The sequence below is a fragment of the Neopelma chrysocephalum genome, unplaced genomic scaffold (assembly GCF_003984885.1).
Source record: "Neopelma chrysocephalum unplaced genomic scaffold, ASM398488v2 Primary Assembly neopelma1_26, whole genome shotgun sequence".
NCBI classification, from domain to species: domain Eukaryota; kingdom Metazoa; phylum Chordata; class Aves; order Passeriformes; family Pipridae; genus Neopelma; species Neopelma chrysocephalum.
Genome location: NW_020897695.1, coordinates 22,832,920 through 22,859,586, shown reverse-complemented (window position 1 = coordinate 22,859,586; position 26,667 = coordinate 22,832,920). Strand labels below are relative to the sequence as shown.

General features: G+C 36.3%; 1 protein-coding gene across 13 annotated transcripts in view; it reads right to left on the bottom strand.

Moving 5' to 3' along the window:
- Positions 1-311: 311 nt before the first annotated feature.
- GOLGA4 (golgin A4) overlaps positions 312-26,667 on the bottom strand; it is a 72,043-nt gene continuing 45,687 nt past the window's right edge. For 6 of the 13 annotated variants that reach the window (XM_027675897.1, XM_027675891.1, XM_027675890.1 and 3 more), the window contains 12 exons: positions 22,268-26,325; positions 21,474-21,595; positions 20,314-20,444; positions 16,354-16,467; positions 13,135-13,203; positions 11,022-11,042; positions 10,778-10,846; positions 10,098-10,173; positions 8,161-8,264; positions 5,515-5,601; positions 3,118-3,181; positions 493-1,071 (listed from right to left, as the gene is read on the bottom strand). In XM_027675897.1, the coding sequence (XP_027531698.1) occupies positions 3,152-3,181; positions 5,515-5,601; positions 8,161-8,264; positions 10,098-10,173; positions 10,778-10,846; positions 11,022-11,042; positions 13,135-13,203; positions 16,354-16,467; positions 20,314-20,444; positions 21,474-21,595; positions 22,268-26,325 (4,881 nt within the window). In that variant the 3' untranslated portion in view covers positions 493-1,071; positions 3,118-3,151. Of the gene's footprint in view, positions 1,072-1,485; positions 1,807-3,117; positions 3,182-5,514; positions 5,602-8,160; positions 8,265-10,097; positions 10,174-10,777; positions 10,847-11,021; positions 11,043-13,134; positions 13,204-14,464; positions 15,013-16,353; positions 16,468-20,313; positions 20,445-21,473; positions 21,596-22,267; positions 26,326-26,667 lie in introns of those variants that run through there. The other 7 variants (XM_027675899.1, XM_027675886.1, XM_027675887.1 and 4 more) reach the window with 7 other exon arrangements.

Genomic DNA, 26,667 nt, shown 5'->3' with positions numbered 1-26,667 from the left:
TGGAACTATATGATCTTTAAGATCCCTTCCAACCCAAATCATTCTGTGATTCTATAATAATTTAAAATTTTTACAACACAAGCTTCTCCATTTGCTACATTCTCACGTTAGCTTTTCAGTTCACCATGTGTCTGTTTCACAGGTTGTGCTCCCTTGAAAATCTGAAGGTCTCCATTGACTTTTTACAGTTTAATGTACTTGAGTAGCTCTTCTTATGAGAGTGATATCAGCCTGGAAATAGCTAAGGATGTCTCAAACAGAAATAAGAACAATACTGGTGGATCCTTTCAAAAGAAAAGTCATACCAAAGATGTTCCAAAATTATACAGTAAATAAACTTTATTTAATCTCAGGTCTATTTAGATTAGTGCTGTCAACAGTCACAGATCAGCATATGATACAGTTACATATGAACTATTTACAGGAATTTACAGGAACATAACTTTTCTCCACAAAAATATAAGTACAAAAGCTAGGAGTAAACAAATGAGGTACTGCAATTTGGATTTATTGTAGGCAAAAATAGGCAAAAGCATATAGAAGTGACCTTTAGCAAACAGTCAAGATCAAATCAGGAGAGAATCGTCAAAAGAAGTTCCTACTTCATCAGAAAAATCACCTCAACCACTGCTCATTCAAAATGTATTGCACAATTCATTCAAAAATAAAAAAAAATAAATAGAAGAAACAAACCATTTATTTCAACTCTTAAAAAACACCCAGTAAAACCTGTATAAAGATACAGTAGTGGGTAATTCCTTCCTAGGATAAAGTCTTTTCTCTCCTTTAAAAAAATAACCTTTAACACAAAATAGAAGACAGTATTCAATAGAAGAGAAAGACTCATCATCAAATAACCCCTGATTAGCATTTCTGTCAAGGCAGTCTTAACTATATTCATGGTCCAAAGGTGGTGTTGAGTTTTGGTTCTTGCTGTTCCATTTGCGACCTTGAATAATAGCTTTTCTTCTTGTCCCTTTTCAAGGGACAACAACAGAGATATAAACATATTTCTAAGCAGCAGTGTCATGAGATATTCTCATCACAAATTCAAGATGGTCGTAGCCATGACTAGAAGAATAAAAAATTAGAAGAAATGAACAAATGTTAGATTACTGAGAACAACTTAAAAGATCTTAATATTAAAATAATAACATTATTTACTGTATGATTAGGAGATAGAAGAATTTCAGGTAAGTCAAACTGCCAAATTATTAACTGATATTGAGCAAGCAATTCTATACCAGTATCTGCAACACAGTTGAGAAATTGATGAAAATGAAATCAGCTGTAGCAAAACAGTCAGAAGTCTCACTGGAAATAGTCTACCACGTCTCTGCATATTAATCCAATGAAACACAAGGTTGTCCTCTCTACATAAAGGCCTATCATCAAAATTGAAATGATAATGTACAATTTTGGAGCTAGTAAAAAGTCTCCTGTACCAGAAAAATATTGAATGCCTTCACAGTTAAGTCAGCATCACCTTAATTTCTAAGGTATATACATGCAAGAATAAAGGACAAATATACTTGAGATGAAGTAAGCAACTACAGTCCAATAATGAGGTCTGCACAGTTTACATATATACTAGTTTAAGTTATGGAAGTGTAACAGATAAATGCTGACATTAAGGTCAATATCAACAAGCCCTTCTGTGGTGTTTCACTGAGAACACCTGAATTTTTTACACCAGCATTACAGACAGCATGACAAGAATGTAAGTTTCAAACATACCTTCTGAAATAGTGTTGTAAATAGCTTTGTTCCATCATTATCAACAATTCAATTCTTTTCAACAGAGGGCTAGAAAAAACAGTTGCTGATTTTGTCAGAAGTGATCAAGGCTAGGAGTCAAACAGTCCAAACTCTATTGCATTTTAAGTGCAATAAAGTGCATTCACCATTGTATTCAAAGGTTTAAAAAAATCACAAAGTAGAAATCATGACTGTTAGCTAAGATGAACAATTTTTTTCCTTTGAAAGAAGTATTATTTTGTGTTGAAGGCTGTATTTGCATGACTGCAAGAGAGGAAGATAACCTGTCAAACGCATTGTGGTAACTAGCCATGGAAACAGCCTAAATTAATCTGTTTTGCTGTGGTGGTGATGCAGGCCAACAACTGCATTTCAGCCAAGAGACAGCAACTGCTTCACATACACTGAATTAATTTCTGGCAACTGTGCAAAACTTTCCAGTTGCAAAGGAGGAAAAGAAAAATTGAGCTGATCATATCCCATAGAATTTATCTGCAGAGTTTATTATATATCAAACACCACTAGTGCCTCAAATTATAAGCTTATCAGTCAGCACAGAAAGCTTTGTCCTCTGTACTTCCATACCGTATTCCTCTCTCAACCACTACTGCTTGTGTGTTGCTTGCTTAGCTTGGCTAGTCTGATGCAACCTGCACCTTTAGGCCTAAGTCAGCTGTTCTGTTCCTGTAATGCTACAACTAGCATTGCAGGTTCATAATGAAAGTAACTAAATAAAACCTGAAAAAAGGCACAATAAACTGAGAGCATAAAGCTCACCTAACTGTTCTCCCTAATGTCTCTGCTTTAACTCCTCTTGATATCAAACCAAAGCTGAGATTCAGAAAGGTAATATGTTTACATGCAATCATATCCTAATCCCTCTACAGAGAATATTTCATCAATCTTTTCTAGGATAATTCAATCTCACATTTAAAAGATGTAATTAATTTCAAGCAGTGCAGTATGTTTCCCACAAATCTGACTTATTTGCCTATTCAAAAAAAGGAACTCAGAAAGTGAATAAAGTCAAAACAAAGCCAAGTGCAATAAAATACAATATTACATATTAATTAATTCAAAATCTGAATTTTTTTCAGAGATTTCTGTAGCTCAATCAACATTTGAAGTTATGCTTATAACTGAAAAACAACTGTTTTGAATCAATATTTACCATTCTCGAACTTGGCTTTGTAGAGCAAAACATGATTAAGAGTAGAACAAAATTTATCATACACATGTAGAACAAATATTTGATTTTTAACAAAGGAAAACAGGCAAGAAAAAAAGCAGAGGAATGATTAATCTCATAATACATGTTCCATCTTTAAATAAAACAAGGATGTATTAGACTTCACTCACCCACATGCTAACTAAGCACAGACTGATGGGATATTCAAAAGATACCACTGCGAGGTGAGGCAAACTACAAAGCCAGGAAGAAAAGAGCTTATTGGACTACTTTGTTAACAGTGTTATATAGTGTTAATAGATAAGAGCTCTGTGGACATCTACAGTTTACTGATGAGATTGCTGCAGTTAGAACACAGTAACCATGTAGTAAAAGCTAGATTAGTGAAAATGATACATTAATCTAGCATATGTTTATTGGCTCGTATTGTTACAAGTTTTCAGAAAAAACCTGTTAAATATAAGCCCACTAAGAGGGTATATAATTAATAAAAGATACTTAGTACCACACAGTTACTCTAGTACCACAATTAGTTAACAGTTTACACATTAAAAGTACATAAGTTCTGGCAGTAAACTAAAATACAAACAAGCTTTATGTTAAAATGCACATTTATGTTGTAGTTCAGAACTTTATTGCTTGTGAGATCTTAACACTGGATATTTTCAAATACCATCATTACTCCAATATTAAGTGTGGAGAAACATTACTACTACGTAAGTAAATGCCAATAAATAAACCCCCAACAAATCAAGCATATTTCTTTACAGAATAATTCATAAAGATCTCTCTAACTTTTTAGTTCTAAACAGAATTACGAAAGAAGCACCACTCAAAATAATTTGTGCTTCAGCAAACAAACTTAGTTAACTTCGAAGTCAAGGAAAAAAAAAAAACACTTCCTTCATAATACGCCCTCGTATTTGAGTATCCATTAGATGTTTAATTCAATCTCTGTACATTTGGAAAGGAGAAAATTCATAGGCTAGATCTGAGCCAAGAAGGGACTGCTACATGAAATCCAAGAAGTTTTTCATCAGGACATGAAGCTCTTTTAATGACGATATCCTCAACAATCACAGCACTCGCAGCCTGCAAAATAACCCTCACCATATATTTTAGCCAAAATTTAATACCAAGGATGAAATCTTGTTGGATAAATTAAAGTTAAAGTTTTATTTCGTATCAGAAGTGGTGAATGTCTGTTGTAGGAAGAACAGATTTCAAGTATTAAAAAGTTGAAGTGACTGCAAAATAAGGTCCACCTCTGATCTCAAAAGGTTTCCTAAATATCACTCTAGCTTGCCAAAACAAAACTAAACAAAAAAGCCCCAGCTTTTTATTTGAATGTCAGAGAGATAAAATAATGTTTGGGATACATGGTACTTACTGGAGCTGCAGTATTATCAATATTTATATACTTCTAAAAGTATTTTAAATATTTAAGATTGCAAGACATTCTCAAACCTACTAACTGTACAGGAAAATGTTGACGTATTTAACACTTTGCTCAGATGTGATACTGCATGCAGATGAAAAATACAGATTTTTTTAAAAATCTGTTTTAATGGATCAACAGGATTTTAATGTAACTAACTACTTCAAATGAAATGTAAAAATGTTCAAATTTTTATTTTATTCTGGTTTTGCAAGTGCTAAATAAATATATATGCAAGGCCAGTGAGAGAAACAGAGCGGTATTCTTCCTCTCACTTTAATTCCTAAATATTTCACTAAGCTGACTCACAAAGGGAGGGATCACAGTATTGACTCCAGATACAACGTATAGGAGACTATTACTGCAGTTTTTATTTTGATAAAAAGTAGTTCCAATGCATAAAACAGTAACAGTAATACCAAAGAAATGGTTATGCTCATATAACCTTATCCTCTTTTGGGTCTGCTTCTCAAACCCAATTTCACCTTTCTGGTAAATAGATCAGATGGTAAATACCAAGCAAATGTCATATAATAAATGTATTGAAACTGGGAAAAAGCCAACACCAAAGTGTTGAAGACTGACTATTTTTGACCTGTCCTGACCTGGAGTGAACTGACATATTTTCATGTTTTTTCAGTACAAAAATAAAGCAGACTTACAAAAATGCCCCAAACCTCAAACAAAACCCCAATCTTGTTAGGATACACACTTAAAATAAAATTGTACATATCTCACTTCAAACTCATATCCCAGGTGATAGAGCTAATTAGTTTTATATTCTACAAGCAAAATGTTTTTGCAGGCTCTTGTTTTTGCCAGAAATTTTATTCCAGGTCTGAAAAAAATGTTTCTTGACATATTTTTCATGAAAACTGGTACAACTTCCACAGAAACTTCTGAATTTAAGAAACATGAATTTTCATATGCTTGCTTTTTTTCTCACTATTGTTACAAACTCAAATCTAGAGCTCAAATTTGACATTCCACTGAAGAAGAGGGAAGAAGGAAGAAAAGGAGCTCACTTGAATGTGGACACAGGTAAAAGGAGACTTAAAAATAAGTTTCTAATTCCTTATTCTTGAAACCTAACCCTCGTGCATAAACTTGGTTTACTTATATAACTTACCATTGGTCGAGCATCTTCTCGTTCTAGTATCTTCTGAGTCTGATCTGCTGGGAACTTTAGCACTGTTGTTATAACCTTGGCCATTGTCTAAAAAGATGTATGTTATCTATAAGTAATTCCACATGGACGAAAATGCTTTGTAATATTTTAAAATGAATTTCATTTAAGAATACAGTATAGTATTTGTACTAATGTCAATGGAAAACAGTAAAATCAGTAAGATATAACTATTTGTTTCACACCATATATGCACAACATATTCTGTGAATTATATGAAAACAATGAAGGGTCACCATTTCACATTATCACAAACTTCAGCTACTGTAATATGATGTGAGTTCTATGGTACCTATGCTCAAACAATAGAGTCCATTAACAAGACAGCATACTGAACAAAGTGCATGCTTAGAAAAAGCTGGCAATCTCCTTTCATGAATCCTGCCAAGACAGAGGCAAATAAAGTTGGACTGGAGGGCAAGAAAGTAAAGTCCCCCCGCAAAGACATGTACACATCTTGGTCAAGCAGTTTACAAAGAGTGTGACAGATTACAGGTTACATGTTATGACTGTAATTCCTGATTCTTAAAATTTGTATCAACCCTCCACATTTCTCTTATGCCTCCAGCGCTATAATCTAATTGGTGCATTCATTAATGTCTTGATAGTATTCCAGGATCATTTAAGAGGCTGCATAAATAGCAATCCATCCTAGATAATTTGCACAGATTCCTTTGAACTCCTTTCAATAAAGAGGAAACGTGTCCATAGACATCACCAACTCCACTACTGAATCACCTTTGAGACATGGCATATATATTTGTACTATAAAAGGAGATCCTGCACAGTGGAAGGCCACCAAATGATCTTACAAGAGAAAATTAGATTAAAAAATGCCTCTTCTGGTCCAGGGAAATAAAAGCTGAGAGAAACGAATATCTGTACTCAGGAGATAAATCACAACACAGATCTTTTAACTCCAGGACTGTGTTGGGGGAGAAAAAGCACATGCTTAAGACTGTGTTAAAAAATTTTATCAATTGCACCATCATTGCTCATGGTTTTCCAGTCAGTGTAGCAAGATGAAACCAGTTCTCAAGACACAGTTCCGTAAATTTAAGATTATATGATATAATCCTGATGAGAGCAGATACTAAGCTCAGTGTCTTCTAGCAACACAGCTAATGATTGAAAGAAAACCAGCAGATGAAATCAGCTTGAAACCACTTTTTGAAGCAAAACTGGAGACTGAAACACAAAGAGAGACCTAAAGACAATTTTCTTTAGCACTGATCGTAGTTAGTTGCTGTTATTGAAGAAATCAACTGCAAATTCTAGTATAACACTGTTAAAAAGAAAAATAACTCTAACAATTTATACTCCAAAGTTTTGAGGCACGTACAGAAATGTTTTGAACATCATTGACAGATAGCCTCGATGAGCAAAAAAGAGGTTTCAGATTAGGTTTTCTTGAATGAAAATTTGCTATGTGCATCAGCTATATGCAATAGTTGTCTGCAGCTGTTTTAAGACTTGTTTTAAACTGAAACATTGCTGACAGATTTTTTTAGCATTTTCACTTGTCTAAGTCCCTCACAATTCAAAATCATAAAATCTACTACTGTAGGTATTTTCCTTTAACTATTTCATTGTTTAAGTAGGAGAGCTATCCAACAAGCCACAGGCTTGTGAACAGAAGGTAACTAGTGATTCTGGGGTTTTTGGATCAGGGATTTTTATTTTTAATAAAAAAGGAATTAATATCACAATGAAAAATGGGATAAAAAGAGAGAGGATGAGAAATCCCATAAGGACAAGATGTTCTGCACAGTCCAAGTTTTATTCTGTACAGAACACAATGAGAACAAAGCTAATTAACACAGAAACCTACATAAAAACTCTTTGCTTTATAGTAGTCTAAGTTGAAAGTAGGGCAACAGTGGAAGAACTCCAGAGAGGAGGAAAAAAACAAATACAAAAATTCATCCACATAGAATTTATCATCCAAGGAAAATATTCGTGTTATACCTCTTTTGAACCTGGTCAATCTCTAAGCACTAGTACTGTAAGAAGCTAGTAAAATTCCAACTTAGGATTTCACAAGCTTGCAGCATACAACAAGAAGCCTACTGTACAGCTTTTCACTACTTTTAAGAGTAAATTACTATTATCTAAGATACACAGATTTGGGAGCCCTATAAAACATCTTTAAGCAAAACCTGAAGAGATATTTCATCATCTTCAGAGCTATTAACGAACTATTATTTAATCCATTACCTGCTATGTTTGCATCAAGATGACATCAAAAGACCACTTTTGCTAATATGGTGCTGGTACATTAAGACTGACTGACAACAGGACTTTTGCTAATAAAACTGTATCTACTCATAAAGGTTTTTGTCTTCATAGGTACATTGGTGAGAGATGTGAAAGCCCCTTTCCCCTGCCACTCATCTTGGCATGCTGACAAAGTTTTAAGTTATGGATCATCCCTCTTTGGAAAACAAATGTGAAAGCCTATTGAATCCTGTGTCAGTAATAAACACCATGTAACAAATCACAAACATATGGTATTTCACATCTATACAGCAAGGATGTTAAACTGTACTCTAACCTGAATCACCTGTCACCATATAAAAATTTCCATACCTTTGTCTCACGACCCATCATATATTCAAAGAGCACTTTCCTCAAGTATTCAAACTCCGTAGGCTCCCCAAAAATGGAAACGTCAGTATGGTGAAGGTTTCCATCTGTGTAAACAAAAATAAGAGCATATTTACACTGAGAGTCACTCATATGAATCTAAGTTTCACCAATGGCATGAAACAGAACAAGAACAAATGCTGGATTCTGCACCTGGGACGGAGTAAGGGCAGCCCTGCAAAAAGACATTTGGGGCTGCTGGTTGGCAGGAAGCTCAGCAGGAGTCAGCAGTGTGTGCCCTGGCAGCCAACAGGTCAAACCACATCCTGGGGTGCATCAAACACAGCATCACCAGCCAGCCAAGACAGGTTGGTTATCCTGCTGTATTTAGTACTGGTGCAGTTTCACCTTCAGTACTGCAGGCAATTCTTGGCCCCACCAGTTAAAAAGAATGATAAGGTACGTGAATGAATCCAGAGGAGGGCACCACTGCTACTCGATAAGGTGCTGGAAGGCATGTCCTGTGAGAAGTGGCTGAGGATTCTGGGTTTGTCTGGTTTGGAGAGGAGGAAGTTGAGGGGTGACCTTGCTGCTCTCTACAGCTTCCTGAGGAGGAGAAGTTGAGAGGCAGGTGATGACCTCTTCTCCCTGGTACCCAGTGCCAGGACACACGGAAATGGTTGAAACCTGCATCGATCAGGGGAAGTTTGCACTTGACATGAGGAAACATTTCTTCACCCAGAGAGTGGTCAAACCCTAGAACAGGCTTCACTGAGAGGCAGTTGATGCCCCATGTTTGTCAGCACTGAAGAGGCATTTGGAGAGTGCTCTTTAAAGCCATGCTTTAACTTCTGGTCAGCCCTGAAGTGGTCAGGCAGTTGGACTAGGTAATTGATGTTGGTCCCTTCCAGCTGAACTATGCTATGCTATGCTTCTTCCTACCTGCTTCTTTCCCAATCAGTACATGCTGAGGAAATCTTTGATGATATTTCTTCCCAGCCCTAGCAGAAGATATTCAATACTCATAATCACATCCCATCCTTCGCTCTGTCACCTTGTGGGAAGGAGACATGGACCTTTGAGGGGGGGAGAGGGGAAAGTGAGAGCTGTGCATCATCCTGAGATAATTTGACCATTTGCACAAATTTGCAAAGAATAAGTGTGATATGTGGGTTCTGAAAGTCTCCTGAGTTCATCCAGTTGAGATGGGTTTCCACAGGATGGCAAAACTCTGCATCTCTGATACTAGCAAGGTTCAATTCTTGAGCCCTCAGTCTCATGCAGAACGTGTTCCTCAACTAAACAGTTGAAAATCTTTTGGAAGTAAGGAACACCATTTCCCTGTGGATTTTTCTATCTCATGTTAAAACAACAGAGCCTGAGAGGAACAGTACACCACCAGAGAGAAGGTCCATTTGCCCATACTCTGTCTCCAAAGTGGCCAATAACCAATGTCCAAAGGAGAGCATATGAGCAGTTCAAGTCTACCTCTGTCAGGGTCCTGGGGGTGCTCACAGGTCTCAGTGGCTGGGACCGGCCTCCCCTGGGACCCCCATCCCCACTGGTTCCTGCCAAGGGCCCAGGAGATGCATCCAATCTCAGCCTGGGGCCATCAGTTCCTGCCTGAGCCATGCTGTACATGTGCCCATCTCCGTCCCTGTCACCTGAATGGGCCTGGGATCTGCATGGCAGAGAGTTTAAGAACTCTGATATATAGAGCTCTTTTAACTGTATGACAAAAAAAACAAACAACAAACAAAATGCTCTGTGATTTGCTCATCTGAAATCACACACTAACTCTATTATAACAGACAAGACAAAACAAGGATGTCACAAAATGAGTGTCTAAAGGAGACTGACATTTTAATTACATTGTCTAGACCAAAGTATATCTTTCAAACAAACGGAAAATTTCTTTCCGATGAAAACTGTGTACTTACCTCTGTACGGCGTTCCAACTGGTGTGACGTACATATTCTTCTCGTAATTTTTCAGCCGGTCTTCCAGTACATGAATCTAAATAGAGAACAGTCAAAATTATAAATGGTGTTCATAAGCAGCTAAAACAAGCATCACTGAAACAGTTTTCACTAAACATCATCTCCTATGAAAGCAAAATACATTTGCTTTTTAAGGAGGGAAAACATTAAAAACTGTATTATTAGAACTATCAAAAACTACTTAAGGAAATGTGCATACAGGTGTATATACACATAAAAATATCTACAGCGATGTTATGTATATATAATATACCCACATTTTTATTTTTTTTATATATATATAAAAGCATACATAAAATTATCATCAAAAAGTTTTAGTTTTGAAAAAAAAAATCCAGAATTTCATGGTGTGCACTGTTACCTTTATCACAGTGCAACTGCTTTGCTAACCAGTATCACAAGCATATGGTAGTTTCATTCTCAGTGGATACAGGAGTCCTTTGGAAAGTACACATATCTGAGAGCAAGTATGAGTGAAAACTATTTTATCTGCCTATTATTTTCATAGTACTTTGTGTGGAGATGTGCCACATCATCACTTGAAAAGAACAAACCTTTTAACACTGAAAACACAGAGTATCAAACAAGAACACTTTTTATTCATTCAACATCACCCTTACCTGCTCTTTCAATTCCTGCTCTTTCAGTTTTGAATCGTTGACTAACGTCGTTTTCTGTGCAAGCTGTGCCTGAAAGAACAGTCACATACGGAAATCATCAAGGAACTGCTGAAAATACATCAAAAGCACCTCTGCAAAAAATTTCTTTCTCCTTTTAACACACACAGTTATAAACATCATTTCAGCTTTCAAACTGCTCTGAAACAGAAATATTAGTGCAAAATAAGTAACATATAAGACTTACCTTTAGTTCTGATAGTGTGACCTAGAAAAACAACAACAAAAATTTAGATTAAAATGCAAGAAAAATACTGAGTATATCAAGCACTGAAGAAAAAAATACCAATCATCTAGTTCTGATACAGCGTGTTAACTAAGGATGATAAAAATTGAAATTACCAAATACCCATGTACTTATAAAAATAACTAGTCTCATAGAGTTTAACTTATTTGTATTGTCAGTACATAAAGCTTATATTTAAATTACCTCATTTTATTCTGTAAGACAATTATCACAAATATAACTTCAAGAACCTAGTGTTTCAAATCTTTACAAAATACATATTGGAGATGAATAATAACTGAATGAGTATGAAGTACATTCCAGGATACCCTAACTACTATTAATACTATTCGTAATGTTGTATCTTTTACCTTAATTCTTCAAGCCACATTTGGAAAAGTGAACATTTACCTGAAAATAGCTTCAGTTAAGAGCTTCATGAGCTCTACATCTTGCAAAGATGTTTATGAAGTACAGAAAAAATTCTAAGCTGATATTTCTATCTTTCAATGTTCCAACTCTAAGGAAAGTAATGCTTTGGTAGTCATGGGTATAAATCAAGGTTGTAAATGCATTTCAACATCAAATCATTTATGTGTGAATTTTTTTTTTTAAGGTAACCTAAACCTTAACAGAGAAGTAGTACATATTTTTTTTTCTTCCCAAGCCTCTTTGGAATTGTGTTGAAAAGGAGAGCTATTCTCTATCTCTGTAGGCTGATAAAACCTGTGGGTTTTCCTACACTACACAAACAGAAAGTAGGGGAAAATCAATCCTCAAACCTGTAAGTGCAATTCTTTCTTCTGAAGAGCTCAGTCATCTCATCAGACATTTATTTTCTCATATAGAGAGACAGTTTCTGATATTTTTACATCCAAATGATAACACTTAAGGTTGTTAGTATTTGTCAATTGTTTATCAGTCAGACAAATATTGTTCAAATATCTATCCTTATGTCAGAGTGAATATGTTATGTGTGATGTTTGGCCTAGGCTGACAACAAGCAGCACAGGAAGTTTTTTAAGACAAACTTCTGTGATTTGGGAGTCTCCAACTTTGGACAACAAATGCATCAGCTGCAGCTGCTTCCAGTCAACAGAAGACTTCTGAGCATTTTTACTACTAGTGCTGAAGGGAAAAACCCCTCAACATAAAAGAGAAAAATGTTACAGAGCAACAAAATAAAAAAGAAATAAGATAAGACAAAAAATACCATGACAAATGTAAGATGATGGAATTCATTTGAATGCACTGTAAAATCCAGATGTGGATTTGTACAGTTCTGCTCTGGTATGTTGCCAAGGTCCACAGGCCCTGTCCAATTTTCTTATTTAGGTCTGTAATGCTGCATATATATATATATATTTACATATAATGCTGCTATGGTATTTGTTGCAAATATGTGCTATTGCACCAGATAATAGTAAAACTAGTTTCCTGAAGACATACCAAGGACAGGCAATGAACAAATTAAGACAGGTAAGAATTAAAAATAATAGCTCTTAATTTCTAAGGAGAACAAAAGAAAACTACCTCTTGATCCCAGAACAGACTGTGCCAAAGAGTAGGAACCCTATCCTGAAATACTGATAAAACAGAAACTGAAAGCCCAATTACACCACTCTAAATATTTGAGCTTTGACTGGACCAGAAGATGTACCAGGACCTATGTGCACATTCAATAGCATAATCTATTAGAACAGTTATGTTTTTTTGAAATGAAATCACCATTGTGAATAGTATCAAATAATATATTTACATTCAATTAAATCAGCTACGCAAAAGAAAGCTTGTAAACAATTTGCTAAATTTAGTTGGAATTCTCAAAACTATTCAAGAAAGTTTGATGCCTATATTCAAGAGAAATCAAATAATGAACTGCCTTACACTCACCAAAAAAAAAAATCACATTCTTATTCTGCAAGCACTTTGAACCTGGATGCTTTTACTGTACCTATGTACACACACATACACACACACAACCTGGTCTTCCTCCCCCCCCCAAATGAGACATCAATTATACTTTAAAACTAAGCTGTTCACCAGCAATGGAGTTCTCTGAACTGGCTTATACCTGCCACAGATGGAACAACTCCTTTGAGTTTCTCCAAAGTCTGCCATGGAAACTCCAAGGAGTGGAGAACTGTGGACAAGATTCCAAACACAGGTAAAATTAACTGTTTATTTTGTTTAATGTAATCAATATTTGCAATATTCAAATATTTTACAGCTCTATGCTACCTTTGCAAATCTGTGTGATGCATTTCTGGGAAGAACTGAGGAATCAAAGAATCACAGAATGTTAAGGGATTGGAACGGACCAAGATCCCATAGTCTCGACCCCCCCGCCATGGGCAGGGACACCTCCCACTAGACCAGGTTGCTCAAGGCCTTATCCAACCTGGCTTTGAACACCTCCAGGGATGGGGCAACCACAACCTCCCTGTGCAATCTGGTCCACTGTCTCACCACCCTCACAGTAAAAAATTTCTTCCTAATATTCAACCTTAACTTCCCCTCTTTCAGTTTGTACCCATTACTCCTTGTCCTGTCACTACAGTTCCTGACAAACAGTCCCTCTCTGGCTTCCCTGTGGGCCCCCTTCAGACGCTATGAGGTCTTCATGCAACCTTCTCTTCAAGCTGAACAGCTCCGACTTTCTCAGGCTGTCTTCGTAGGGGAGAAGCTCCAGTCCTCTTGTCAACTTTGTGGTCCTCCTCTGGACTTGCTCCAACACTTCCACATTCTTCCTAGGTTCGGGACTAGAATTGTACACAGTACTCCAGCTGGAGTCTCACATGAGCAGAGTAGAGGGGTAGAATCATCTCCTTTGACCTGCTGGCCATGTTCCTTTTGATGCAGTCCAGGATTCCATTGGCTTTCTGGGCTGTGAGGGCACACTGCTGGCTCATGTTCAGTTTTTCATCACCCGTCACCCCAAGTTGTTCTCTGTAAGGCTGCTCTCAATCAATTCTCTGCCAGGTGTGCCTGGGGTTGCCACAACCCAGGCGTAGGACCTTGCACTTTGCTCTGCTGAACTTCATGAGGTTTTGATCAGCCCACCTCTCAAGCCTATCAAGGTCCCTCTGGATGGCATCCCTTCCCTTCAGTGTGTCAACTGCACCACACATCTTGGTGTTGTCAGCAAATTTACTGAGGGAGCACCCGATCCTGCTGTCAATATCACTGACAAGGATGTTGAGCAGTATCAGTCCCAATAGTGACCCCTGAGGGACACCACTCGTCACTGGTTTCCACGTGGACAATGAACCATTGACCACAACTATTTGCATGCAGCCATCCAGCCAGTTCTTTATCCACTGAGTGGTCCGTCCATCAAATCCATGTCTCTCCAATTTGGAGACAAAGGATGTGGTGCAGGACAATGTCAAACTCTTTGCATAAGTCCAGGTAGATGATGTCAGTTGTTTTGCCCCTATCCACCAATGCTGTAGCCCCATCATAGCTCACCAGATTTGTCAGGCGTGATTTCCCTCTAATAAAACCATGTTGGCTGTTACCAATCACCTCGTTGTTTTCCATGTGCCTTAGAACAGTTCTCAGGAGAATCTGTTCCATGATCCTGCCTGAGACAGAGGTGAAATGGACTGGTCCATAGTTCCCGAGGTCTTCTGCTTTCTCCTTTTTCCAGTCATCAGGGACTCTACCTGACTGCCCTGATTTTCCAAAAAGACTAATGGCTTAGCAAGTTCATCTGCCAGCTCCCTCAGGACCTGTGGATTAATCTCATCAGGTCCCATGGAACCCATTCAGGTTCCTTAGATGGTCTTGAACGTGATCCACTCCTACAGTGGGTCTTCATTCTCCTTGTCCCCGCATCTGCCTTTCATGACTTGGATGGTGTGGCAGGAGCACTTGCCAAGAAGACTGAGGCATAGAAGTCATTGACAACCTCAGTCTTCTCCATACCCAGGGTAGCCAGGTCTCCTGTCTCCTTCCAGAGAGGGCCCACATTATCCCTAGCCTTTCTTTCACTTGCAACATAAATATAGAAGCCCTTCCTGTTATCCTTAATATCCTTGGCCAGACACAATTCTAATTGGGCTTCAGCTTCCCTAAACTTGTCCCTAGCTTCCTGTACAATTTCCCTGTATTCCTCCCAGGCCATCTGCCCTTGTTTCCACTTCCTGAAAGCTTATTTTTTTCACTCTGAGTTTGCCCAGCAGCTCCTTATCCATCCATGGAGGCTTCATGGCATTTTTGCTCAATTTCCTCCTTGCTGGGATGCATTGCTCCTGAGCCAAGTATATGAACACATAAAATATCATTCCTGGTATATAGATTTGATACAACTTTCATGTCTTACCAGTGAATATGTAATCCTGAATATGCATGTGTAATACGATACTAAATGACCACCTTCCATAACTTCCATAACTAGTGAAACAGTTAACAAAGAAGTTCTAAAGATAAAGTACTCTTCACACTTTTCATAATCATGCTTTAGGGTTTAGGAGTCCCTTAAGGAATCTTTCTCTAGATAATAGGATTATGTAAAATTATCAGTAGGTGGACAAGGGTTAATTAAGAATAAAAGGTAGTCTTAAACAAATGTTTCGGCTTTTCCTGTTAAGAAAACAACACATATCATGGAATAGTTAAGAAAAGTAATATGAAGGGTGTTTTAAGCAAGTCCAAGGCAGAAGGGACAAACATTAGCACAGTGAGGTAATTTGTACATTAAGTTTCTAATGTCAAATATATAAATTTACTCTCCCCAGAGCTGCCTGTTGTCAAAAGGAAAAATTTAAAAGTAAGGTCAATATGAATTCTCATCAATGACTCAACAATTCACATACTTTTCCTCTCCTCAGTGTAATAATAACTACTAATATTTTAATCAAAGAATTCCTCAAATTAAAATGTGGTCTCAGAAAGACAAACGCATGAAATCAGACTTCTTTCAATGAAGGCCATTCTGTCTATAATTAATATATTCAAGGTACTACTTCAGACCCCTCTGAAATGCGAATTTTAAAAATATCACACTAAAAAGGACTTAATGCTATTTCCTTTCCTTCTAAAGGGCTTTCAGTAAAATCAGCTAAAAGAAATGTAGAGGGCAAAAAACCCCACCTTAATAATAACAGCAAAACTGGACCAGTAAAAAAGGTATGTACCAAAGCTTCAGCTTCTAAAGAAGTTCACTTTGTATGTGAAAGTGAAGGCCAGATATTTAAATAAAATCCAATTAGGAATAAACTACAGAATTTCATGAAGACCAAGAATTTCACACCTAAAATTATAAAAACAAATGATAGTGCCAGCTCACTTTTTCATTGTTCCAATGTTCCTCTTCTGCAATCCTTTGTCTGTATTCCTTTTGCAAGTCTTCTAGCTGTGCCTGTAACTCATGAACTTTTGCTGTCATCTCTTCTTCACGCGACTTCAAAACACAGGGGAAAAACCTTACTTATACAATTACCCAAGTAATCAATGAAAACTTTAAGTACAGTGGACATAAAGCAATCAACAGAAGTTATGCTATACACAGAAAGAATATGCTTGAAATCTGGTATAAAAGCTGTATACACAAGAGGACTACAGAACAGAACAAGAAACAAACAGGGTGCTCAACAATAAAGATTATATAGTTAAGATTACAGTTAGCTTTTTTAAAAATTACAAAAAAATCCTATTTCTCTTGGGCACTAAACCAGCATTTGAGTATAATCCAGTAAGTGTGTGAAGGTCATAACCTTCACGGAAGGGGCAAATGATGATACGTAGTTAATTCCTATACTCTAGAAATGACAAGGACTTAAATCCTTTCCTCAGTCACTCTCACAAAGATGGTACTAAAGCAGTTTTAAGCACATTTTCAGAAACAATGACCAATGATTTCCCCATTCACAAGGGTCTGAAAGGCACTAATGCAGTGTGGGGGGAAAGAAGCGGTGGCAAGAAGGGTAGGAAGAAAATGAACTTTTCTTGTAGAGACCAAAAGTACGATGACCTAAACCCTAGCAAATTAATCTACCCATATGACACTCTGCAAAAACAAGTATTTTTTTCAATTGTGTCCCCTCTGGCCTTTCTGTGAGATCCCATGTTAGGGACCTCATAAAATAGCCTCCAATTCCAAGTGTATGTCTCTACCGCCAGATGAAACTAAAACTCTAGTTTCACTCATGCTAGTCACACAGGGCAGTCAGCTGACTGCTCTGCTACGCAGTAGTACTTCAAATAAAATTCGTACAATTAATCAACTGAAAACAAGCAAAGAACAGCTGATGGAAATTTTGTTCTATTAAAAAATCTCAGAAGTACAATTATAATGATACAGAATATTCACTAGAAAAGCAAGTGTAGAACTAGAAAGCTGATCCAGGTTAGATTTACGGTATGTCGTTACTAAAAAAATAATTATTTCCCGGCAAGGTCAATTTTTAATGTTCTTTGCCCCTGACATAAGAATGAAACACCCTCCCCCTGCAGCCCCTCAGCCCAAAAAGCATCACCAAAAAGAAAAAAAGCAAATCTGCCCCTAGTGAATGAGAAGTCATAGTATATGAGCAATTTGTAAAAATTGCCGTAAAGCCTAAAAGTTTTAAGAATATCCATCTTCAAGAAAAATCTTGCTCAAACATCATGACCTCCAAACAGTGTTAGCTTCTTTTCATGAACAAGATTTTTCTATGCCCTCAGAAGTGTATCAACAATTATTGTTTCTAAGATTGGGTTTTTTTATAGTTTTTATACTCCTTTAGTAAAAAATCCTCAGTACCTGGCATATTCAGTAATGGTGGTGGTTGTTGTTTTGGCTTTTGGGGATTTTCTGATGTTTTTGTCCATGAAGAATCTAAAATCTTACTTCTAGACTACTGTTTAATTAAATAAATCGCAACTGCATGCACATCATTCTTAGTTATAAAAGGTAGTTAAAAGGCTGAAAAGAAATTCAACCCAGAATTATGAATGACACTTGCATAAAAGAGACAATTTAATTTGTAATTTGAAATAATTAGAGATTAAGTGGGGTTCCAACATGCTCTTGATCTGTGTTTACAGCAATAATTTGTTGTTCTATACAGCACCTGGCATACTCTGAAAATATGTCATTGGGATTTAAATACAGTTATAGACTAAGACTTTGACAAAGTTATGATTTCCCAAATCTTAACCCCAAAGCCTATCCTGTACTCATACGGAAGGCATTACGACAAATGAAAGGATACATACCTGAAGTTACGTATTTTATTTTTAGCTCATAGACAGGCTTAAAATAAGCTAGCTGGAATACAACATTCATTTTTTCTCTAATTGTATACCCTAGCTGAAAAAAAATACTTAGGCCCCAAATTATAGGCTATGCTGATTTACAAATCCTTTAATTAGGGAGACTTCTATGAAAACTTATGTTATAGAAGTTTTCACGAAAGATGAGCACTTCAGTGGAGCACTTCACAAGTAAATCATGTGAAGTTTAACAAACTTATTGATTCCTGCTTGTCTTTAAGGATACATACTCAAATCAAGTTAGACTAATTTTTAGCATCATCAACCATATTTAAAATGCAAAAGAGCTACAAAGTTATATGAGCAAGATTCATTTTTGCAATTGGATTTATTTTTGCTTCATCTTCTTACCATTTGTGACAGAGACAACCCTCTCTGCATAAATGTCATGATGCGAAATTTTTCAAACCTGTCATGAGCCAAGTCAAGTATAAGTGGGGTAATAACTGGTAACTTTAGGCTAAATCTGGTGATGCATATGCTCCTATTTCTACCAGAGATCTCAATGAACGTGACATACCTTCAATTTAAGGTAAGTATTTCTGAATTTTTGAGATGCTTGCAACACTTCTTCAGGAAAAAAATAACAGAAACAAAACATACATATACCTATAAAAGAAACATGTAGTCTGAAATTTAAAATATCAAACTACAGTTTATTGCAGTTCCAGGCAATTGTTACTGCCATCATCAATGAGATGCAAAAAATGACAGTGTTCATGTCCTCCAATTACACAGAAGTCAAATCAGCCTAAACCTTCAAGATCACACAATGACTACAGCATGTGTGTTTCTGACCTATGTATGGACTACAAGTATCAGAAAACAGAGGAATTACACCTGCACAACTTCAAATCACATACCTATTTGGGGATATAAATTGAGGACCTGAAAGGCAACACACTGCACACTGAAGTAAGAGAAATCTAAATCCTCCAGAAATGCGGAATTTAGACCTATGTTTCAAAAAAACTTGATTCTTTTATATTATGCAATTTTTCTAAACTAAGAAAGAAAAGAAAGGGACTCTAAATTTAAAACCCTGCTAACTCCATTCAATCTGCTGAAAGTTGAAATATCAAAGTGGAACACATCAACCTGCTTATATGTTGAAATTTTTAATATGAAATACTCAGTCATGTCCAGTAAAAAGAATTTTGGACTGGTAACTGAGCATAAACAAACAGATGTTCACTTACATTTATTGCTGCAGGCTCTATTAATGGGACATTCTCTTTTATTACATCATTTGTGCAAACAGGACTAAGATTAACAAAGTTAAAGCCTGCATGCCAATATGAAGTATAGTCTACCACCGAAAACCATTTAACCTTATGGTGCCATACATGCGGGACTGGGTCAATTAACTTGGCTAAAACAGGAGCCATCTTTGGTAAAGTATCCTTAGACAGAAATTGGCTGCTAACTTCTGGTTGAAATGCTACTAGGACTAAACTATGTCTATCTGCAAATAGCATGCAAACAAACTGTTCAAGGTAAGTAAAAAAAGAAATCTTTACTAATGTAAGAACTATGCAAACAGACTGCACCCAGCATAGAACAGAACCTTACTTTAAGGGCTATGTTGCCAATCTTCACACAGCATCAGAAAAAGGAGATAGAGAGTGAGACTGAGCCATAAGCGCTGTATTTAAATCCTTACAAAAAAACCATACATCACCACCACAACTCTAGTAAAGCTTAAATGTCACTCGCTTTCCTTATTCCAATATGGTACACAAATTGCTCAAGGACATAAGGACCTAACTGTATAGCTTTTATTAAACAATCAGAGCTAGGGCTCATATTTCTGTTATGCCCACAAAACACAGAAACAAACATTTAAATTGCAAGCTAGGTCACCAGACATATCAAGTGCAATTCAGGCAGTAAGATCTTTACTAGAAAGAACTCTAGTTTTTCTGTCTAGCTGTGCAATCAAAAAAGAGTTATTCTGAAATGTATGCAGTCATACCACTTTTCAAAAAAATACCTCAAGGATTTCTTCATATTTTTTCACAGTTCTTTTTAGATCATCATCTTTTTCAACAATTCTTTTATGCAACTGAGTTGTCTCTATGTGATGATTTTCTATCAATTCATTTTCTACCTCCTGGGCTTTACCTATAAAAGAAAAGTTAGGCAATATTAAAAAAGGCATTTCTTATTTTTTTTAATTATGTCATGACAATATTTAAAAAAAAGCTTAAAGACAAGGGTGGAAAGCAAATATAAGGAAAATATGCCAGGAAAATTCATTTTTCCACACTGCCAATAACTATTATGTCATTTGATCCTAATATGTACGAAGTTTGTCGTCTGCAGTTTGGTACCTGGAGCAGTTTCTTCTACCTGGAACTTCTTCCCAGAAGTTAAGATGACAACCAATATTTATCAACGAATTCTATCTCCTACTCTATCTAGACAAGTGATTGAAACATCTGTAAATCTTCAGAAATTCTTCATCTGTAGAGGTACTTCTAGTAACAGTGAAGTCAAAACATACTTTTTGTTCACTTCTCTAATCTCCAATTTTCACTACGGTTGCAAAAGATGGACAGAGAAGCTGAAATATGCTGTACTCTAGTTATAACCACATGGTATTGCAATCAGACACCATATCCAGCTGCACCTGTTAGTGGTTACAGTGAATGAAATCTGCAAGATGCAGCTAAAAAAATGCTATTCTGATTCTCATATGGATCTACCTTTCTCTAAAAGGCACCGTTCATTGCCATATATTCAACAATGGAGTGTTGAAGTTTGTACTACTGCAAAGTAGCACTGCAATGAAAACTTCCCAATGTGCTTTCACCTGCAAAGTCTTACTCTTTTTTTTTCTTCTATACATATGACAAAAAGATAAGCTATAATGCGTAACTCTTGCCATGACAGATGTAAACAGAGTGCTAGATCAAAGATCCTTCCTGCAGGGTAAGGATGAACACCTACATATGCACTTTCCTAATTGTACTAAAATTAATATTTATATGTTATTTCCCAAGCAAGGGAAGTTCTTCCCCTGGGTTCTCCAGGCATTCATAAAACATATGTGTTTATCATAGTCCCAGGTAAAATCGCTTCCCCAAAACAACCAAAGATTCAGTTTTCTGACTATTTTACTGATTACAGTTATATTTGTATTTCACTTACTGATTGTCTCTTTTACTGCTGCTTCCAATTCTCTCTCTTTTTGAGCCAGTTGAGTATTGAACTCTCTCATTAACTGCTTTAAGGTGGAGTTGTGCTTTAACTCAATATCTTCTTGTTCACATCTGTACAAAAATGTCAAAAAATACAGTGAGGAAATAAAACGTTTAACGAGTGTGCGAGAACAGTTTAGCAAGGTCAGAGATGTGGGAGTTTCTCCAAAACTACTTTAGAATGGGATGGTTTTGAATTATATGAATTCTGTGAGATTCAGAGAATCTTTTTTCCCCCTCCTATTTATTTTACCTGGAAAGCGTAGGTGTTTCATTTAAAAACAACCCAGAATTGAACCCTTTCAAAAGATATGGAGTTGAAGATCTGGAAGTAAAGAATGTGTCATAAAAGGCAGAATTTTTAGGGAATTCATTGCTTGAGAAACTATTAAGAGTGCTGAGCATTACACCACATTTTGCGCAGTACATATGGACAGTTCTTGATAACATCTGAACATGAAGCTCTCAGTACTAAGTTTTAAATTTCATTTCCTTTTTGAGAAAAATAGAATTATATTTAATGCTTTGGCAATGCTGAAAATGACCATCACTGAAAGAGATGAGAAGCAGTATTACTCTGGCGAAAGTCAAACCTCTTTTCTTTCTGTTTCTCTATTTTAGAAAAATGACAGAAAATTACCAGCCATTATTTCCTCATTAGAAACTAAGCTTTAGAAAAGTATTCTTGAGGTTTTAGTGGTTAAAGTACAGAAATGGTAACACAAACAAGAACAAAGAGTATACCTGATTTTCTGCTCCATTTCTTCTAAGGACTCCTTCTTCACTATATCAAGCTCTTGTTGATGTTCTTTTCGTAAAATACGTAAGTCTTTTTGAAGATTATTAACCTCTTTGTGTAGTTTCTGTTTCTCCCTTTCAGTCTCTTCCAGTTTAGCCTGTAAGTCCTTCTGCTGGTTCTGCATATCACCTAGTAATTTCTGCAGCTCCAAAACAGATTTAGCCTTTTCTTCAGCATTTTCCTCAAAAGCTTTCAGACTGTCATTTCTTTCATCCAAGTGTTGCTGTAAACATTTTAGCTTTTCTTCATATCTTAAACTTGTATCTTCCATCTCAATCTTATGCACTTCATTTTTCTTCACTAGATTATTTTCTAACTCTTTTATCTTCTGTTCTAAAAACTGACGGACTGCCTCCTTTTCCTGCAATTTCTTCTGGAAATCTCCAATTATATTCTCCATATCAAGATGTTTTTGTTCTGTACCTTTCAATTCTTCCCTACTTCTTGCCAAATCACCACCACAACGAGCATGCTCATCTGCTAACAATAAGTATTTTTTTGTTTGCTCCTGAAGTTCCTTCCTGAGGCTTTCGGCCTTACTCTGCTCTTCCTGATGGCTCTTCTCAACATATTCTAGTTTTTTAAGGAATTCTTTCTGTTTGTTTTGAAGTTCTAGATGAGAGTCATTACTCTCTCGTTGTTCTTTCTCATACTTCTGCAATAATTCATCTTTTTCAGTTAAGCTCTTCTGTAACACATGCATTTTCTCTTTGTATGTCTGTTGGATACTCTCAAGCATGTTATTTTTTTCTTGTTCTACAGTAGCTTTTACACTCTCTAGTTTTTCCAGCATTTCCTTCTCTAATTCTGCGGAATCTCTTGTTGATTTAATTTTTTCTTCTAAGGACTTGATTTTGGCTTCTCTCTCCTGCATTTTCTGTTCCAACTCTCTTAACTGATCCTCTCTATCTTGCTTAAATTTCTGTTCCTTTTCTTCCATCTGAGACATTAATTGCTTTCTAATAGAACCTATTTTTTGCTCTGCCTTCTTCTTCAAATCTGCCAGCTTAGTGCTGTTCTCTACAATCATCCTTTCTTCTAATTCTTTCAGTTCTTCCTCTTTGCTTTTAAGCATCACTGACTTCATTTGATCAAATTCCCTCTCCTTTGCTTCAAAATCAGCTTTCAGTGAATCTATTTGCTTCTCAAGATTAAGCACTTTTTCTTCAGCCTTCTTAAATCTATTGTCCTTTTCAAAAGCCACCTTCTCTGCCTGCTGGAGTTGCCAAGCTATCTCTTTTTTCTCTGTGTCTTTTTGTTCATTACACTTTTTAAGTTCCTCCACCAAGGAATCATTTTCTGAAGTTTTATCAGCAATGTGTTTTTCTAGTTCAGCAATTTTTGCTGCTTGTTTTTTTAAATTTGAGGTTAACTCACTTTCTTGCTTTTCCTTCCTGTTTTGCTTTTGTTCCAATTCACTTTTTAAACTATCAAGATTCTTGGCTTGTTTAGCCAGCTGCTCCTTCAGTTTATTTAGCTCTTCATCTTTTTTACTGGTTGCAGTATTGCTTAATTCAAGTTTGCTCTGCAAATCTTTAATAGTATCATCATTTTGTGTAAGCCTGGTTTGTGCTTTCATCTTCCACTCTGACAGCTGGGCCATGCAATCAAGGGTTGATGCTTTTTCTTGACTCAGCATCTCGACTCTGGATGATAACTCTTGTATCTGGTTTAACAACTGCAACTGATCCTCTTGATGTGTTTTGCTTAACAGAGACATGGCTGCTTCCTTCTCTCTTAAACTTACTGTGCTTTCAAGCCTAACATTAAGGTCATTAATTGTTTTGTTGAGAGCAGACACTTCAGATTGTTTTTCCTGGAGTTCCTCCCTCATTGATGTAACAGCGTTGATATTTTCAGATAACTCTTTCCTCAGCTGTGTTATGCAAGTTTCTTTCTCTGATGCTGCTTGCTGCTGATGCCCTCCCTCTTTCTGCAATTGTTCCTTTTCTGTTACAAGTCTTTCAATGTCGGCTCTCATGGACATAATTAAATTGTCCTTCTCTTGCAGCACTTGCATTGACTTTTGTAAAGAAGTAGTAGAAGCAGAATGATGCTCTGTTATTTCTCTAAGTTGAGCTTCTAATTCAGTTATCTTACTTGTTTTGATTAATACTGCTTCTTTAACTTTTGCAGTTTGGCGCTCACAGTCTGCAATTTTGCATGTTACTATGCTAATTTTGTCCTTACATTTTTCAATTAATTCATTGCCTTTTGTTTGCAATAAAGCTTCAACATTTTTCCAATAAGCATCTAACTGGGTTGCAAGTTCTCCTGACAACCTTTTCAATTCAGTTTCTTTTAGCTGAATCGCCTCTATTTTTTTCTCATAATTTTTATGATCTTTATACTGGGAAGATAGCACAGTTTGGAGTTGCTCTTCAAGAGTTTTCAGTCTATCAGCCAGCTCAATAATTTTAGCTTTGTCCTTCTCTTCAACTGCTTTCTGTTTACTGAGTTGCTCCTGAAGTTTTGTCTGCTCTTCCAAAGACTGTTTAAGATCACCTTCCAATTTTCTCAACTGTGTTTTCAGGTCACTTTCTGTATCTGACAAAGTGTTCACCCTAGCCACTGACTGCCTTAGCTGTTCTTGCAATTCCTTCAGGCACTCCTCCCTTTTCACTTGTTCTTCCTTCAGTTGGGTTATTTCTGTTCTGGAGTCCTCCTTTTCAGCAGTGAAGATGGCAAGCTTCTGTTTCAGGTCTCCAACTTCCTGTTCTTTCTCTTGCAGTTCCATATCATGTTTTTCCTGGAGCTCTTCAACCTGCTGATTAAGTTTCTTTTCCCAACTTTGGACAATTTCTTCCAAATTCCTCCTATGATCCTCAGCAAGACTCTCTAGTTGCTCTTTCTGATTAGATTCAAGTTTTGACACAGCTTCATTGATTCCAGCTGAGCTGGCATGTGCCATTTCCAACATTTTAGCATTGAATTCACTCTCTTTCTGACTGAACTCCAACTGCTTGTTTTCAAGCTCATTTTTTAGTTTAGCTTCCTGCTCAGCAAGTTTCTTTTTGAAAGTTTCCTGCATATCTTTAGATTTCTGCTTCATTTTTTCCATTTTCTTTTCCTGACATTTCAGTTTACTTTCATACTCTCCTTGTAAAGCACTAATTTTCTCCTCTGTAGCTAACAGTTTCTCCTTAAGCTCTTCCACTTGGTTGTTCTGTAATTTCTTCATGTGCTCAATTTCATTTTCCTTCTCAGTTAGACTTCTCTTCATCTCATCAGCCTTCCTTTGTAGATCCTTCAGTTGACATTCATACTGTTGTGTTAGAGAGGTTACTTTTTCGTTGCTTTGCTCCTCTAGCTTTGCAGACACTTGGACAAGTTCAGCTTCAGATCTTTCTGCAGATTCCTTTAGTTTCTGTTCATGTGCTTTTAATTCTTCCAAATGCCTGTCTTTCTCCTCCAGGGATTGCTTGAGCGTGTTGAGTTCCTCTTTGAGTACCTTCTCAACACTTTGAATAGACATTTCGTGCTCTCTTAACATTTTTTCAATCACTTCATTGTGCCGTTTCCTCTCTTCTTCCAACTTTCCTTCCAATTCTTGCTTTGCTTCACACACTTTACTATTTAATTCTGAGAGCTCTTGTTCTAAATCATTACGTATTTTTAGTGCTTCCGATAGCTCAGAAGACAATGCTTCTAGTTCTGTTTGTTTCACATCAAGTTTTTCTAATGTTTTTTCATTCATCTCTTCTATGTGTGCATAGAAAACTGTTTCTTTTTCTTTCAAAATCGTATCTATCTCTTGTTGTTGTTTCTCTCTTATTTTTTCTATTTCAGTTATGTGCTGTTGCTTTAAAATTTCAAGTTTTTCTGTCCAAAGACTTTCTTGCTGCTGTTTCACATTCTCCAATTCTTTATTGTGTTTTTCAACCATATCACTAATTTCCTTACTGTGCTTCTTTTTTTCAGACTCTATGAGAGTACTTAATTCCTCTGACTTTCTGTCACCTTGCGAATACTTTGCAAGAGAGCTCTCCAGTTCAAGAATCCTCTGTTAAAGAATATAGTTTTAAAAGAATATGAATATTCAAAAGGTAACAATTTAATTAAATTTTTAAAAATCTTACCAGGCTGAGATTATTACAAGTCACTTATTCCATTATTTTACTGAATATCAACAATTTTTATAAGCCTTTCATTCATCTAGTTTGTTCTCACCTTTGCTTCTATAAAGCAGAGTTAGTTATTTAATAAAAAACTTCCTATTTCACTGCAGTGAAAATGAACTGTGAAAAGAATGTAACTAATTCAAATAAAATAAGTCATGTGATATGTTTGGATTTTCTTCTTAAGCTAAAGTACCAACAAATAAGATGAAAGATATTTGGAATCT